Raw genomic sequence first — 18,946 nt, forward strand, 5'->3', positions numbered from 1 at the left:
ACTCTGTTTAGTAAACTCCTCCCCTTCCTTTTCCGTGCTGTAGCCTACCGTTTATGCTCCTTTCAGAACGCGAGACAACAGAAAGTGTTTGTTCAGCTGCAGCACCAATAGTATCTAGCTCATAGATTTTATATAAAAGAAATGTTGCTGCACACACACGGCCAACACGCGTCATTAACGGTGACAGTCGGCACCAAATTACCCTATTTTGAAAAGACACGTTGCTGCTTCCTTGGCTTGGCACTGTCCAAAAATGAAAACGGACGAGACCCAGTCCCACCAATGTCATTAAGGCTGCCATGATGGTGCTATGATTTTCCTAAAACCTGATTGAAATGTGGATAATGCTGGCTCAAATGTAGTTTCACAAATCCTTTTTGCGTGCTCAAATAATTTCTTAATCATCATTATGTCCATGTACAAAATACACATTTTTAATCCAATCATAGGTTGATGTGAAAAGTACCCAGATTTGTTGTGTGCTCTCTCAAATCTTTTGCTGTCAAGATAAACTTTGGGACTAGTTTACTTGGAAGTGAAAGTGTGTGTGTGTGTATGTAAGGTGAACATCCACAGCATTGTTTGTACCCTGAAGTTAATCATATCAAATCAAACTTTATTTACATAGCACTTTTCATACAGAGCAAATGTACCACACAATTCTTTACACAATGAAATAATTAATTTAAAGAGTTAACCCAGATACTGCTTCACACTACAAACATGTTAATGATTCGGGTATAGTTAGATGATTAGCCTCTTTAAAATGTATTTACCCCCTTTGGATATAAGGATAGTCCTAGTACCCTAGCTGTAGACAACATTGTGGTTTAATCCATTTGTTAACTTGTTCCATTATAGTTAAACAAATTGCCAATACCTTTTATCCCAGTCATGAATCAATTCATGTGATGCCTTAAAGGGGACATCCGGTTTAATGAAGACGGTGACGATAATGCCAGTGACATTAATGATGATGATGAGGAGGAGGAGGAGGAGGAGGAGGAGGAGGAGAAAATCGAAGGTAAAATGGATATTTGTCTTTTTAACTTTTAGAGAAGGATGAAAAAGTGGTAAAACTATAAACCATTAAGTAGACACAATTATTTATCATTCTGTTAAAAGCCATACATTGTTTGCTCTTAATGATAATGATAATTGATCAAAGTTATCTTCTGGTCTGGACAACTTTAATCCGCAGTGTGTGAGCCAACTAAAAGAAACAATCTGTGCGATGGAGATCATTTGTAAGCGGAAGGAAGAATTTTAGGATTCCCAAAAGTGACACGCAATTTCATATTTTTCATCCTTAATTTTTCCTTAGACTTGTATTCATAGATGCACATACAACCCCCATGAACAACAATAGATGCCCTGTTTGTTGTTGCAATGAATAAATGCTATGTTTATCCAACCAGTTTATCCTACATTTTAAAGCATTGCTTGGAAAAACTCCCAATCCTCCTTCAGTAATTGTCAGGCCATTGGTCTGCTGTCTGAGATCAATGTCTCTCGACAGTGTTCGTCTAGACAAACAGGCCTGCTGTCCGCCATTTAGCAGGGTCATCCACATGCAGCTCTTAAAACAGACTGTTAGTCTTAGGAAATGAGATCTGTTTGACCTTCCTTACTCACTGCCACTGGACCACAGAACTAGAATGCACTTGCTGTCATGGTGTATTTTGCTGGTGCAAATGCCATTGGGAGCGGTTCAATGAAAGAGATGCATGTAAGATTATCAGATTTTGCGGTCCATATGTGTATCTCATACATAGCTGTGTGTGTTTGTGTCTGATGATCCCTTCAGTACACTCCATTAACAGGTTGCCCAGGCCCATCCCCCCGCTCTCTTCATCCCCTCTATACTCATTCGCCTGCTCACCCCTGTGTTTGTTTCTGCTCTTTCCTTTCATTGATGTAATCTGATCTCATCATCCGGATGGACATCTCTTGAAAGGGACACTTACTATCTCCATGGCAACAAACAGGGACACATACAACAGTAACCTGGTCAAGCTTTTTACACAATTGTGCTCCAATACACATTCACATTTTGCAGCTACAAACACAGTCTCACACATGGACACACTTGCACAAACTGAACACAGAATTGAAACTGCAAAGGGAACACACAGGAACACATAAAAAAAAATTCAAAGGAGCTTGTGTGTTTGACTGTATTAACATGCTGGTCTGCTCCCACTGGGAGCATGACCTGCACCTTCAGGACATCCTTCTCCTCAACAAGGTGACACATTTAAGAGCATGCTTCCGAAACGATGTATTACATCTCTCTCACACACACACATACATACACCTTCTCCAAACGCCATTATAAATCTTGCAGACAGCCATGAAAATGAAACCAGCACAAGTAACGTTGAGATTAGACATTCACAAACATGATTAATGGGGTTTGGCCTCACCCAGTGTGTGCAGAATATTAACACTGCTATGGGCAGTGGAGGATACCTGGACCAGCTACACAAAGGCAAACACACACACACATATACTGGGTTTTAATGGATTATTCCAGGTCTAACTTCACACAGGCACAGAAAGCAGCTATTACTGTTGGTGTGATCTCTGAAAACACACACAGTAGGCTTCCCCCCCCCCCCCCCCCATGTACCTAATTTTCTCAAACAATAGCTTAACGTATATGTATTGTCGATGACGCACATGTGTGCTTTGTAACGTCAAGAGCCAGCAGATTACACAAATGAAGCATTGTTTTTGACCATACAGCTTGCTATTGTCAGGCCTTAAAAGCATTTTCATCTGCCCGTTACCAAGCAACAAGTGCATTACATTTCTGACATGTCATTTTAAGACAGAAATGAAAATAATCAAATAAGTGAGTTCCAAAAAAATCTATTTTGTTCTGTGAAACACTAGTATTTTTCCTGCATTTAATTTTTTTATTTAAAAAAAATATTCCTCTATTTTCTCTTTTTATCTGTTACCTACCAATCAGGTTGGATGAGAGCCTGCGCTAAATTGCTAAGTGTTGATTTGAGTCCAGATATAATTCTTTGCGTTCTACAGTCAGTTTAGGTCTCGGATTATCAAGAAGTTAATCCTGTGTGTGTGTATATGTGTGGGTATTTCTGTGTATGAGCATCTATCCATGGTTTTAATCATGATTTGTGTGTGTGTGTGTGTGTGTGTGTGTGTGTGTGTGTGTGTGTGTGTGTGTGTGTGTGTGTGTGTGTGTGTGCGAGTGTGTGTGTCTTTGTAATGCATAGTGAAAGTAATTGCCTCCCACAAGTTAGATAAACAGCATCCTTCAAGTATTCAGTAACCATCTGTCCTAATATCCGATGCACATATGGTAGAAATGTCCCTCTCTGCCCTTGTTCTCTCTGTCTGTTTCGTTCTGTCTTCCCATCTCTTATACCTATGAAGACATACATGTACCATATTCATTTATATTTCTATAAGTAGCATATGCATACTATGCTTGTGTGACTTCTGTGTGTCGTTGCTACATCTGCAAATGTATTTAATTCAATTAAAATGACTGTAGAGTATGTTCAAGAAAAACATGTGTAACTTTTTTGCACATGCCACTACATTGCCACCAGGCAGAAGGTTGTAGCACGATTTCTCTATAAAGCCACAAAAAAGGTGAAGATGTATTTTGTCCTCCTTTACTGATAAACTTACACACACAAGGTTTTATTTCAAGCCAAGGAATAATACTTTAGACGTGATTTTATCACATTAGATTATCACTGATTACAAATACAACCTTATTACACGCCCATAGGGCAAATGTTTAGCTCCTCTTAGATATGAACCATAGATGTGAAAGCTTGAGAGACCAAAAACATGTTTAACAGCATAGTGTTGTCTGCTTTGGGGCATTGGTAGAAAGAATGTGTTGGGGCTAAGGGGTTTGGAGTGTGTGTCCCATATCCCCAGGAGAAATTAATGTTATCACAGTAGTGAATTTATTAACAGATTTCACTCGTTGGTCATTCATAATGTTCCAAGCTGTGTGTGTTATTGATACTCGACAGGGTTGCAAGCCTAAGGCAAGGACGTTGATGACACAGCTAACCCTCTTGCTGTCCAATCAGAGTAGCAGCGGGGTGCAAAGTCCCGCCCATGCAGCTACCTGCTCCCTGCTGAACGCACCACCTGTCCCCCTAATACATTCTCATCCTCTATTTTATTTACTTTTTCCAAATGTGACCATACGGTGCACCCTAGCTTACAGGATTTGCCTGAAATTAAAACCCATCCTTGTCTAACATACGTGAAACTGACTGAGATGTTGCCCCATACAAAATGCTTATTGTAAAACACAGCAGAAACAGCATTTGCAGAGTTAATTAGAATATGAATAAACATGAACAGGAAAACTGCTGTATAAACAGGATCCATTGACTGATGCACATACATATTCAACAGAATCACTGATTTGCTCTTGATTTATAATCACTTGTATCATGTACAATGTGAGGCACGTTGTTTGAGTTGGGAGCGGTGAGGGCAGGGCTTAACTGACTGGACTACAGATGGTTGTTGGCAACAGGCGTTATCTGTCCCGCAGAGTGACAACCTACTTTGCAGTCGCGGGCGTGGAAATGCATGATGTAAAGGTCATGTCCTTACCTGGTAATGTCAGGTAGGGTAGCTTGTTTTAACAAAAAGCCTCGTGTTTTGATTTCATCCTGTTGAGCTGTCTCTCCAAATGCATGCTGAATCTCCCCGAAATTCAAACCCAAAAACAAGAATGATCTCAGTTTCCCCCATGGATTTGTCCGTGTTATTGATGTCTTTGAATTCAGCCCCATGGCCACTCACTAACTGAACCTTCCCATGCAGCCACATGCAATTTCAGTCGGCAACAGGCCCTTTTTTGTCAGTTAATAATATATAGCAGAGGCTGGAGCATGGGGGCTGATCAGCTCATTAGAGCGTGTTCATTTATCAAGGCATGAACACCATCATTTAGGTGACACCCTGACTGGTCAATCAAATGATCGGCTGTGATTTACGACTCAATAACAAACAATCTATCACTGATCTATTAACAATCAACATACAATCAATGGTTGGTCTACGGCTAATCAATCACTGCTAAAACTCTGATGGAGGCTTTTCTTAAGTTCTTTGCTGGTTATTTATTTTTTTAACCAGTTGATAACATCCGGACATGATTTTGTCACATCAGTGTGTAACCACGTTTTGATGTGGAGAGGGAGGTTTGGATGACATGAGAAGAGGGATCCCGTCAGCTTTGTAGTATTCCTCCCTCCTCTCTTCTTCCTCCTCCTCCTCTTACTATCATTTCCTACACTTCCACCCTCCTCGTTTTCCCTTTTTTTCTGTAGCCTTTCTTCTGACTCATTCACAGAAAAGCAGAGTTTCCTTTTTTTTTCTACTTGTCATGTCTTTATTTATTTCAGGCTCACTCTTTCAACCCCCCCCCCTCTCCAACTCTCTTTCTCAGTTGAATACTGATGAGCTAGAGACTGCACCACTCCCTCGCCCTCTTCTAGGCAAAGGAAAGTCCTTTGAGGACAAACACGCAGCAAATCACAGCACACATTTGGTTCAGAGCAGTGTGAAGATCCCTACTCCTTCCTCTTTGTTGACTCAATACCTCATTCAATCTCGATTCACTCGCCCTTTTCCACCTCACCTTCTTAATTGCATACTACCTCTACGTTTCCTATTCCATGATGTCCACTTCAGTCCTTTTCATTACTTTAAATATATACAGTATATACAGTATCTCTATATGATTCCACGTCTCATCCCCCCAGAGTATTAGCATGTATTCTCCAGCTCATATGCTACAGGTAATGATGACAATCCCTGTTGCACTACTGCACATAGGCATCCCCCTTGTTCTTCTGTGTGTGTGTGTGTGTGTGTGTGTGTGTCTGTGTGTGTGTGTGTGTGTGTGTGTGTCTGTGTGTGTGTGTGTAGGCGTGTCTCTGATTGTGCCCCCCTTGTTTCATAAAGATGCAACTCTGCTCTCTCTCTATTACATTGAATTGAACTGAGGTTTAATAAAGTGTGTTAGGAGTGCAGGTATCCAAATCTAATAACGGCTCCACTCTGGTTATTGGAATGCTTCCCCTCAATCACCTTCTCACACACACAGAAACACACACACACACACACACACACACACACACACAAACATCTATGTATGCAGAGAGACATTCTTGCTCCTCATTCATAAAAAGCCTTACTCAGCAAGTCCCTCTTTCACATTATATTACACTTACTGCACATTGCATGCATACACACATAATAGTGCACAACACGGTAATTTGTTTTCTGTAAAGCATCATAACAAGGTTTTTAATAGAGAACTGTAGGATGAACATAATGTTTATATCTTGTTTAACTCTAACCCAATTCTTGAAGCTGTTGGTTAAATTCACTTATTTCCCCTCTGCCTCACATAGCCTACTAAACACTAGTGGTCAGAATGAGGGATTGTTGAGCCAAGAGACACAGAGCAAACTGAGAAGCCGAGCACTGGGCATTAAGTGGACAGCAGGCTGCATCAACAGAATTGTGAAAAAATTGCATTACATACATAGTCTGGGTTGTTTCGTACAGCTCTGTATGAGTATTTTAATGTGTTTGCAAGCAGATGCTAGTGTAAAGCAAGCTCCTAGGTGTGTCTACCAGGTAGCTTGGGATTTGCTATAATCTCTTCCCTCAGTCTCACAGTTTTCTCTATGTTATCAGGTCTTCATTAAGTTTCTGTGGCAGCAAAACATGTGCATTACTTTAATTGGGATTATTTGTATATCATTGCACTAATTTAAGTCTGCCCGAAGACCACTGCTGAAAAAATTAATAGACAAGTGGCAGATTTACTTTTTTATTTTCAGTGTAGTTAAATGGAAAGCCTTACGTTACTATGCAGCAGTTATTCAGACAAATTAAAGTGGCAGGTTGTTTGAACACTCAACACTGGTAACATGAAGCAATGCATCTATTTTCATTTAGTGAAATAGTTTCAGAAACTTGTTAATTATCACTCCAATATATGATTTTCCACCTTTTATATTGCTACATGCTAATATTTACACTTGGTATGTGGATGAAGGCATCAAATGTGCACAGTTTCCCTGTGTTACACACAATCCAATGTGCAGTAATCCTATTGTGGCATTTTATGGAAATCAAGCTGTATTTCGGTGTTGGCAAGTCTCCCATGGCATCGCTGTTTGAATCAGTGTGAGTGCATCAGTGGCAGACAGCCATCAGGCTCTCTCCTCAAGGCTACCTTTATCGTCTGTTCCTGCAGGCAAATACTGGAGCTTGACGCACACACTATTAACTGTGAAAAATCTGTTTGTGTGTGTGTGTTTGTGTGTGCTCGTTTTGAAAGTGTACTCCTTTCCTGGCTAGCTGTCACTCATTCATTCATGACAGTTGCCCTCACTCAGAATGAGCTGTGTGGTTGCTTGGTATACGGAGAAAACAAAGACAATGAGAGTAGGAGAAAGAAAATGAATGACTCAGCTCAAACCAATAGAGTGACGCAAAGCAAGAATTAAAATGAGCTGAATTGGTTGTCACGTACACACCCACACACACAGACACACTCTCAAGCAGGGATGCATTGAAGCTTGCAGGCAGGGTGTGTGAAGAGTATAAATAGCTCTGCATCCCCGCTGATGCTATTTTTAAACCAGGAGCCGTGACTGACTAAACCAAGGGCGAAACTGAGAAATAACTTGCATACACACACACACACACACACACACACACACACACACACACACACACACACACACACACAGAGAACAATACTGTCCTAGCTTTCACCAGACAGCAGACTTTTTGGACAGTCATGAATAAACAGGCACCTTTGAAACAGCTCTTTCCCTTTGTCAGCTTGTGTCTGTCTTAAGCTGGCTCTCATCTCTCTTTGTCACTGCTGAAAGAAGCCTCTTTCTGTCACATTATTTCCCTTTGTTTCATTCTCTGGGGCTCTCTATTATGCTACTCTCCTTTCTGGTCACATTTCATGCTTGATTTGTATGTTATTTCTATACAAGGGCAGAATTTTCCATTAATGTCCCATTGAGATGTTGTTCAGTCTACTGTGGGTGGCTGTGGCTTTTCTATGATCAGAAATCCTTAGGACCAAATTTGCAGATACACAAACACAGGATAACAATGTTTTGCTCATACTGGCTCACTTCTGATTTGTAATTTGATTCATGACCCCGTAGAGACTCTTGACTTTGAGGTGTTTGACATGTTGAATATCAGGATAATTTCCATTGGTTGTAACAACTCTCAGTCCCTTTATTTAAAATTGTCATATGTGCAAGAAAGGAAAGAAACATTGAACCTGGTCCATTAAGGAGAGTATAATCCAAGCGCCTTCTGCATTATGCTGATAAATGAATCAGATGCCGAATGAATCAACAGTGCCATCCTGTTATGTGTAGATATCACAGGCAGGTTGCAGCAGTGTGATGGTGTGGAGAATGTTTTTCCTGTTCCTGATATACCCAGTGAAGAATGGCTGAACAACAAAATATATCTTAACACTGTTGACTGTGGTGTCAGTCCCTTGTGGCTGCAGTTTATCCACACCACCAGCATGGTGATGCAGCATGTCACAAGGCGCACATTGTTCGTCATCAAATGGTTTGATGAACACAACAGTGGGGTTCTTATTGCTTCAGTGGCCTGCACAGTTCCTGTTCAACTCTGCTGAACAGCTTTGGGATGGGCAAGGCAGGTTTCAACATGACTGTGCAATGGTTGAAACTGCCCAGTGCAGTCAACTCCACATTGCCTCTTGTAGAATAATTTCCAGACAAGTGCATGCTGTGTCAGAGAAAGCACTACATAGCGCGACAACTGTAAAAAGATATACACACAGGTAGCTTCTGCTATTGTATGAGCATGTGTACAAAGGTGTGTGTTTTTTCACGCTGTCTGTATACATGCATGTAAACACATGCTGTGTCTTTGCTAGTTTACCCGTGGAGGTGATTATGAATCTGCATGGGGCAGGTCACTGCTTCCAGTAATACAGTCCAATTGGCGGACCTCTTGTTCTTCAGTAGAGGAAAAAGTTGGTGTCCAGCTGAGGTGTTGATTGCATTGTGAACAAGAATAATCTATTGTTTTGCACTGAAGAAGTATTTTTATTTTCCTGATCAGCTGTCACTCGAACATTTGTTATGACATCCATCACAAAAATAATAGCTGTCTTCATTTTGACCCAAGTATGTAGTTCTTGATCTTCTCCCCTAGTTCCCCCAAATCTAAAATTAAGTTAGAAATGACCATTCATGATGAACACCAGGTACTCGCAAACCTCAATCTTTACCTTAACTTTCTGTTTTTTTTAAATGAATTCTACTTCTTGGTTATTTATTTGGTAACAGAACAAACAGACACCTGAAAAAAGTCCGCTTGACAAAGTGTGTGCCCTCACCTGCCCTGACGGACTGTGAGTTGGCTCTGAGTTCTTTTAAATCGAGTCTGAAGACTTTTTTGTTTCCATTTTAACCTGCAATTTTCATTTTATTTGCTTCTTTTATTTGCTTTTAAATGTTTTATAATGTGTTTTATGTATTCTAATCTTGCCCCTGTAAAGCACTTTGAGTGGCCTTGTGTCTGAATTGTGCTATATAAATAAACTTGCCTTGACTTGCCTTCTGAGAGATTGATGAGTGAATCTCATTCTCGAACCACAGAGAAACTATACTGTATGCAGTTCTCTTTCCAACACTCAGGTACGTCCAGCTGATTGTGTGTAAATTATCCAATAGCAAGACAAATAATACAAAAATAATTCATTTCACTCCGTTTGTCTTGTGCAATTGGGACATGTGGTAGAGAGTTCACACATTTCAAAATTGTAGCTGTCAGCAGGCCTTTTCCCACTACTGTCTACAACTGTAACTCTCCACATGGCAGTGGTCCCAAAGCGGTCTGGTCAGAGGGAAATATCAATACGGCACACATATTATAAATCCTCCGGCACAGACATGCACTGTTTGAACTCCTTCCTGCCGCTTGGCTCCTGTGAGCGCACATCTGATTAACTGGGACTGTTGTCATGCCAGCACAGTGTTAGATTTCACCTAAACAGAATGGCAGTGTATGGTAGAGGCTAAGCACATAGCAGGGAAATCTGTTAGTACATGAGAGGGCATGTACTGTACTGGGTACCATTTTGCTGTGTGTACATACAGATGAGTATACTATACATGCATGTTGTTGATTTGTCTCTTTGTGCTACATTTGAAGTATAGCCAATAATTGTAATGGTACTTGGCCTATACAAACAGATTGATTGTAGTATGGTGTATAATTTAACACTGTCAATTATCTAAGAGTTAGATTGGCAGTGAGATTGTGTTTATGGTTTTTATTTTTTCTCTCTGTGTTCATGCAGAGTCTCTCGTATCAAATGCTGAGGGCATTGTGAGAATAATTAAGCATGTTATGTATGAAAATACTTATTTGCTAGTGTGTGTATGTGTGCGTGAATATTTTACTGACCTTTTCTTGACTTCACAAATATATGCAATAATTGGCTTGATTACATAATTTAGAGTGCCCTGGGTGTTTTTAAAGTGTATTGAAGAGGACGATTGCATGTCTGTCACATATTTGCGTGCGAGAGAAAAGCCTTTCGGTATGAAGGTGTACCTAGATATTCTACTGTAGATACTCAGTGGTTGATTCTGTCTAGATCATATTGGTGTCAGGAACCTGAAATGGATTTTGTAGTGGGGTGATTAGGGATTAAAGGAAGAGAGCGATGGCACCTTGAAAGATCAATCAGAGGTGTCACCTTTTCTTTCATTTCTGTCAATGGGGAACAGAGAAAACAGCCAGCACCTGTCGACTGCAGGAAGACCATTACACTATAGACAGTGTAACACTGACAAAAACATAGAAGGGAGGATGGAGACAATGACCGGGATTTTTGTTCAGAAACTGTTCAGAAGGGGACTGGGAGAGACCGGAGGGAGACAGAGAGATAGAGAGAGAGAGAGAATGAATAAAGGGTTTAGACATGGAAAAATATAGACAGAGGGAGTGTGTTCCCAAGAGACAGCCTGGGTAAAGTTGTGTTAAGCTGAGATCAGAGAGGGGGATCAATCCGTGTATCCTCTGCGTGTTGAGTGTTGCTTTTTTTTTTTTTTTTTTTTTTTACAGCAGGAAGTCGATAAACAGCCGTTCTCCACTCTCGCACAACACTCCTTTCTTAACTGGTGTATGTTCAGCCTGGCAGAGGAGAACTGTGGAGGTGTAAGCTAGGGATATCCAGGTTTTGAGGAAACAATTATTAGCATATATAGTTAGGCCAACTTGCATTTCCAGCAATCATATGTTGTTTTGTGTGAGCAGCAAGGGGGGGATTACGACAAGAAGTTCTGTTATGGTCCAACATTACGGCACTCATTATACATATATTGGACAGGAGACAATGGGCAGCAAGTTTAACCTCTGGAGAAAGCATGCTTTGAGATACTGTATGCTTAATGTTTCTAACACGGTTGATATTAAAAAAAAGGAGGTGTTTTCCGACCACAGTCGCCTGCTCTGGTCTGGTTTCTACATGTGTAACTCTGAACAGGATGAGAGGATGGACATGAGTTGTAGGGGAAATAAACTAAATACATACATTTTCTTTTAAAGGGTATTTTTAATTTTTTTATTGAGAGTCTAATTACAGAGGGTGTTGTTTGCTTTACAGATTGTAAAGCCCCCTCAGGCACATTTTGTTGGTGAAAATGGGCTGCATAAATAAGAATTGACCTGGCAGGTAAGATGTGGGCACAATGCAGCATTAAGTCCTCGAGAAAAAAAATTTGCTTATAGAAAGTTACACCAAGAAATCCTGTGAATAGGGCTGGGCGATATGGACCAAATCTTATATCACGATATAGGTAATTTTATATCACGATATGGATATATATCACGATATAGTATTTTTCCTTAAAATTCAATGGATTACAATAACTGTACTGAACTTTAATCACATTAGATTATTTTCATCTTTTGCTTGGAACTTAAATTTCCATACAAAAGAAAAACTGGTGCAAAATACCACACAAGTCTGGCTTTAGTCAGTCAGTGCAAAATAAAAATGACAGCATCAACCAAATAGCCTACATTTTCCAATTGATAGTAGCCTTTATCAAAATAATGAAAGACTTGAATTTTCCTGCAGTATTTGCTCATCTTCATTTAAAAAAGCTGTCAAAATTAACTAATGACCAAATGTCTGGTAATACTTTAACTCCAGCTTCAACACAAATAATATTTTCATGTTTGACACTTTTTAAAGTTACATAAAACCAGCCTTGCTGGCTGTCTCCAACAATAACAGCACGGGGGTGAAGCCCCGAGTAGGCTAAAGATGTCATTATTAGCCAGCTAGCTCACGAGAGCTAACCCATGTAGTTTGCGGCTTAAAACAAGCCAACTCTGCGTCACGGCAACAGCACGCTGAAACAGCAAGCAAGTTTCCTTTGCCCGATGACATTTTTGACCGTTAAAACCAGCTGCTCTGCCACCGTGACACGGAGTTGGTTTGTTAACTGTAGTGATAGCGCACCTGAGCTAGACAGCTAGAGCAACAGATGAGGCTTTTTCTGTTGAGGGTAGAGAAGCTATATATATATTGCAGCCCAGAACTCTGCTGCAGAGCCTCCGTGTGGCGCGGCGGTGTAACTGCAGCGTAACTATAGGGACTCGGAGGGACAGCTGCCTCCCGCTCCATCTACTCTCCCGCCACATGATCTTTTTTTTCTCTGCGATATAAACGGTATGGCCAAATCTCTCCCGGTAGACACTTTCATATCGTCCACGATATGATATCGTCATATCGCCCAGCCCTACCTGTGAATATGTTGCTGATATTTGAAATTGTACTGCCAGGACACTTAATATGACGTCAGTTGGCTGCTTTGCATACAGTGCCCCAGGTTACATCACCATGACATGTCCCCGTGCTAGAGAAGTAGCCTATATACTTTGGAGGAAGTAGACTACATCATTTAGCAGACTGTCTGCTGGCTGCAACATCATACATCCGTATCCTAGCAACCAGTTTAGAAGAGGGGCTCGCTCAGGCAAAGCTTCAGTTCCAGCTGGTGATCTCTGAAGAGTGTGTGTGTGTGTGTGTGTGTGTGTGTGTGTGTGTTTGTCCGTTAGCTTGGATAATAGATGAGTGTGGTGGAAACGAGTGCGCTGCCTCAGTTGTGCAGGGAAGATCAATATCAACTATACATTTATCTCTAATTACCATAGTGGAACTTAGAGGAATCTCTCTTTGTCCTTCCCGCTCTCCTTCCATTATCAGCATATCTACCTCCTCTTTTTTTGTTGTTTCTTCCTCTGTCTTTTCCACCCACAAGTTATTTCTACCTCTGAATCTTTCAATCTGTATTTTACTTGTTTTAATTAATGTATTAGAATAATAATAATTGATGGGGGCGCCCTTAGCTCAGTTGGTAGGGCGTCCCCCCCATGGGCCTCGGCCAGCAGCGGACCCAGGTTCGATTCCAGCCCGCGGTCTTCCTCTGCATGTCATTCCCCTCTCTGCCCCATTTTAACTCTGTCTCTACACTATCAATAAAAGCATAAAAATGCCAAAAAATATCTTAAAAAAAAAATTTGATGACATAAAAGAAAACAAAACCTACATCCAAGCACATTTGTACTGTTAGTTACAGATCAATATGTTCATATTACAGTTTATCCTGTTTTATGGCAATGAGCTGTTTGTGTGTATAAGACAAAAACCTTCCTCTCTCCCTCTCCCTTGCACCTCCTACCCTCTCCCTCTATGAATACTCCATTATAATTTATGAAACCAGAACAAAAATCCTAAATACTGTCTGCCATGTGGCCTTTTGTCCCTTTTTTGTCCCTTTTCCAAGGCTCTGCAGGCTCTCCACAATCTCAGAAATGATGACAACTAGGTTTGTTTGTGACAATGTTTGACTGATTCTTCTGTTCTTTCTCTCCCTGGCAGTGCTGAGTATAGGGGAAGGAGGTTTCTGGGAAGGCACGGTCAAAGGGAGGACAGGCTGGTTCCCGGCAGACAATGTGGAAGAAGTTCAGATGAGGCAGTATGACCCACGGCTAGGTAAGAAGTGTACATGCACACACAGTCATGGCATATACCAGTGGTTTTCAAACTGTGGGGGTTTAAGGCAGGGGGGTGGGGGGGGGGGGGGCGGATGAATATGTGAAAAAATAAAAATATATATAGGCTATATATATATATATTTTTTAGTTTGTGTTTTTTATATTAAGATCACGGCATAGCTGGACAAGAGTTCTTCTGCTTCATTCCTCTCACTGCATTTAAATGCATTCATTATATTACAGAGAAATAGGTCTCGTTAAAGAAAAAGAGCACCAAGCCCAACCCAGAGGACCCTGCATACATTTTTTTATTTTAAATTAATATTTTTATGGAAAATCCATGTGTCTTTCTTCAATAGCTTCTAATTCATCCGACCCAGTGTCTCCAAATTATTAGTTCACACAAAATTCCTCATATTTAGCCTCTTAATTTTCCTCTCAAAGTGCACCAGATTCATGCATTTCACTTTAAAAAGGTGAAAAAAATCTCCTGTGGGGGGCATACCCCCGGATCCCCCTAGTAGGGTCTGGTTCTCCACTGGCTACTATTTTCCTCCAGGAGGACATTGGAGGCACTAGCGAAAGAAACACTGGGTGTGTGAATGACATTTAACTAGTCAATAATTTGGGCAAGTCTGTCTGCCTATCTTTCTCACTCCGCTGCACACTCAGTCACTACTATCCATGCTTAAAGGAAGCAGGATTAAAACACTGGATTAATTTGTTCAAATGTATTTAAAAAAAGCAAAACAAAAACATATTTAGATGAAGATGTTAAAATGTATTAAAAAACGTGTTTAAAAACGCAAAAAATGTTTTAGAATGTTTCAAAAATTGTTTAAATTTGTAAAATAATTAAAAGATCTTTCAAAACACACAGGGATTTAGAACATTTATTTTTTTTGGGGGGGGGGCTCCGCTGAAATTTGTTCTCTGAGGGGGGGCTCACTCTCTCACACTTTGAAAACCCCTGGCATATACAGTTACTAACTGTCTACACTCACACTGTCACGCTCCAACAGGTTACTGTTACTTCCTGTAATCATGTATTGACCTGGCGTTAGGCCACAGCGCTGTCCGTGGTTCTGAAAAGCAAAGTTTAGTCTTATGTCTTTTTCTTTCATCAAATTAAAGAAAAAATAAAACATTTGCCAGTCAAATTAATTTTGCCATTCCTGTTAGTCTCAACTGATGTTATTGTTAATCGCTGTAAATACAGTTAAAAGGGCAAAATATAAGTAAAATGAAAAATGCACTATTTGTGTATCAATGGGAAACTAGTGACTCGATGTGAAAACATTTATCTTTGGGCAGTTAAGAAAATAACAGCAACATGTCTGCATCATCTGTATCCCTTTTTTACAGTCACTACCCAAAACTCATGTCCTTAGCCAAGGGTTGGAATGTAGATAGACCAGTACAATCAAAAGCCTTACATTCCTTCTCAGGCTCAGGCTCCAGTTCACAGAACAACATTATCTGCAAAGATCTGAGGTCACCAAACCTCACACTATCCTCCCCCTGGCTGCACGTTAGAGTAATCGGTGACCAGGGACAAGTCTGGCAGAGCTCAACATCCACTAAAACGTCTTTGACTTCTTGCAAAAATAAATGCTTGTCGGCTTGTACCCCAGAGTCCACCCCTGAGTCCACCCCAGAGTCCACACTACCCACCCACAAGACACAGGCCTTTTTCCAAGTCCACAAGGCAGATTTAGACTTAATCCAAACCTGCACCCGCCGGACCTGCGGTTTGAGCCCTCATGGACTTCAGCCGTGCGTACAGTGACGTGTCAAACGGCATCACAAGTCTGCAAGAGACGGTGGGCGTCCGATAGACGGACTTCAGGTCGTTCACTTTGTGAAAAAAACAATGTAGGCCTACTCTGTGATCGCTGCAGCGCTCATTAAAAAATCACATAAATCCCTAAGCAGAAGCCTTACACCTGTGAAAAGGTGGCTATACTCCCCCTAACCCTAACCCTTGATGAATTCTTGTTTTGGACAACCCTGAGAACTCGCAGACATCCCTGGGACATGCACCCATGAAAAGCAAAAAGCATTCCAATAATGCATATGTTAGACACAAAAGACTGTGTACTCGTCTCAAGATTTAATTTACAATTGAATACAATCTGCACTTGATATTTGTTTAACATACTGTACAGTATATATATATGCATATATATACCTGGTGAAAGACTAAGGTTTGTTGCAATTTCTCTTTAAAACAATTCTGCCTTTCCTCCTTCATTAGTTTACCTTTGCCTACTGTGCTGTCGGTAGAATGTCAAGTGTTTTCCACCAAAGATTTTCAAGCTTGAAGAGACACTTAATAAGCTCCTTATTAAACGCAGGTGCACTGAAAAGGTCGACCAGTTTAGCCTGTGTTGAAAACATGGAGCCAGGGCCAGGATCAACTGCACAATTAAAGGCCAGGACACACCGGCCCGATAATCGGCGTCGGAGAGTCTGGAAGGGGCGGGGACACGAATCTGTTTGGTGTGTGCCGTGATGTCGGTCGTCGTAGATGTCGTCGGGCTTCTTGGCGGGCAGTCTTTCAGAGCGTACGGAAAGTCAGTAGTCGGCTCGGTGTGTTCTTGGCACTTTTTTGGCCGCGACGGGCAGACTGGAGCTGCCTGAAACGGCAGACTCCATTTTCGGCTCCAAGTACATTGCACAACATATTATTGCATGTTGCCCTATGTACGTTTTATAATTTGACACACCATTCTTATATCCAGCTACGTGGGTTATGTCTGATTTCATAATCTGTGATCGTATTCCAGGATTTATCTATTTTAGTAAATTACTTTTTGATATAACCCTTTCCCAAGCACCTGCCTTATCAACCGGTGATGAAAGCAGTAGTGCTTTAGACAACATGGTCGGGCAAGGGGGAGATTTGTTTGTTTTGTCAGACGATAGAAGAAGAGTAATGGCTCATACTCCAAATTGCTCAAAAAGCAACATACCTCATTATACTTAATTTTGGCTTTGATTGATCTGTCTTTCCAGAGTTATTTTATCTTTATTTAATGTTTTACTTTGAGACAAAAGCATCAGGTTAGCAAAAACTCACATCAATTTGGCATTAATCCCCAGTGTTTTGCGGTGAGACTCATTAGCATCTCGGTAATGAGTCTCCCAGCAAAACAGTTTGTACAGTGGAATGACTCAATGTGAAATCATCTGTTCTTAGGCAGTTATACACAGAAAATATACAAGCAAGTATGCAGAACATTTCACCACCTTACAACAGGAATATCCCTAGTCCTGCCGTCACTAATTAAAACTTCTGTTAAAAGGTCAGCATTTTTATAAATAACTTTTTGGCGTGGATTATCCTCCTTTTTACAAATTGTAAACATATTCCGACTATACTACATCCACGCTACCTTTACGGGTTTGAATGAGACATCTAGTCAAATGAATGCAACCCAGTCCCTGTTTAGATGTGTCCTTGTTTGATTAGCAGATGGCACATCGGGTTTGATGTGGTGTCAGGGGCAACAACAAGTGCAACGTAATGAAAAACAATCGGCCATTGCGGGAAAAAAAGTTTAGCGAGATGCTTCAGCAAGTACATCCTGTATACTGGAACTGGGGACAAGGACAAGTTTTTCATAAATATCTCCGTATTCCTTGCATGTTTATCATGCTACTGGGAACTTTTTCGAGAGCAATTGGGACATCCTCTCTTTTTAAAAAGGGTTGTTGAGGGATTGAGGTTAACTCCGAGTGGGTGTGAAGAGATGAGAAAGGCCGGAATCTCTAAATACCCCATTTAAATGCATTGTGGGAAATAGATAGAGGAAGGTGGGAAAGAAAGGGGCAGATAGCGAGGGAGAGGGATGGTGGAGCATACTCTAAAGGACAGCAAAGTGGAGATGGCAGAGCGTGTCTTTCAGAGTACTAGAGAGGAAAAGAACAAGAAGAGAGGGAGGGAGATGGGCCTGATATGGAGCCCCACTCACTCATAAATCCTGGAAAACTCACAACCCTCTATTTCTCAGTCCTTCCTCTCCTGACACTATGTCTTATTATTTCTCTTTGATATTAAACTGGGATGCTTGGCTGGTATACATCTATTGTCATTGTTAATGAAAAGGACGTCCTTTTGCCTTCTGAGGTATGAGTGGAAGCCAACATCCTACATCCCCGTATCCCTCGACAGCTCTGTATTGCTCTGTTTTTCTAAACCACACGCAATTTAAGGCTCCAATAAAATCGAAAAGATTTTATTTGAATTCCACTTATCACTATTCTATACCCACGCATGCTGTTTTTAAATCCATCTCATTGCCTGTGAATCAAGGCAGTCTAACTGCTGTTTCACTGAAACTTAAAATCACAGAACAGAACTGGTCTTTAAGGAAGTTTTGGCATTGTAGCCACATACTCCTGCTGTGTTACTTGATGCAGAATGGCCCAAAAAAGCCATGTTTCCCATACAGAATCCCCATAAAAGGAACGTCTTAAAACAATACATTTTCCTGAGTTCCAAAACGTAGTCCCAGTCAGCAACTTTAATAGGAATACATTTTCTTTATATAGCCATGCTTTAAACTCTAATCTCAGACCTATAAGAGTAATTGAATGCTGCAAGCACTGCAAACTATTTTGTTCTGTGACAAGGGTTTATTACTTTTAGAAAAGAAAAAAAAGAATATTACACAGCAAAATATATTTAATACATTATTTAATAACCCGCTAATTTCTGAACCTACTGAGGCATTGCACAGCTAATCTCAACCTCATACATAGATTAATCAGCAGTGATACAACAGCCGAGTAACACAGGATGACACACATACATACA

At 40.7% G+C, this 18,946-nt stretch overlaps 1 protein-coding gene across 1 annotated transcript in view; it reads left to right on the forward strand.

Annotated features, from left to right (window-relative positions):
* Nucleotides 1–18,946, forward strand: part of shank3a (SH3 and multiple ankyrin repeat domains 3a) — a gene marked incomplete at both ends in the record, with an annotated part of 140,380 nt that overhangs the window by 85,071 nt on the left and 36,363 nt on the right. Inside the window, one exon of the mRNA XM_080027789.1 lies at nucleotides 14,009–14,122. Within this exon, the coding sequence (XP_079883915.1) occupies nucleotides 14,009–14,122 (114 nt within the window). The remainder of the gene's footprint in view (nucleotides 1–14,008; nucleotides 14,123–18,946) is intronic.

Source organism: Ammodytes marinus (genome assembly GCF_949987685.1).
Source record: "Ammodytes marinus genome assembly, chromosome: 5".
In the NCBI taxonomy this organism is placed as follows: domain Eukaryota; kingdom Metazoa; phylum Chordata; class Actinopteri; order Uranoscopiformes; family Ammodytidae; genus Ammodytes; species Ammodytes marinus.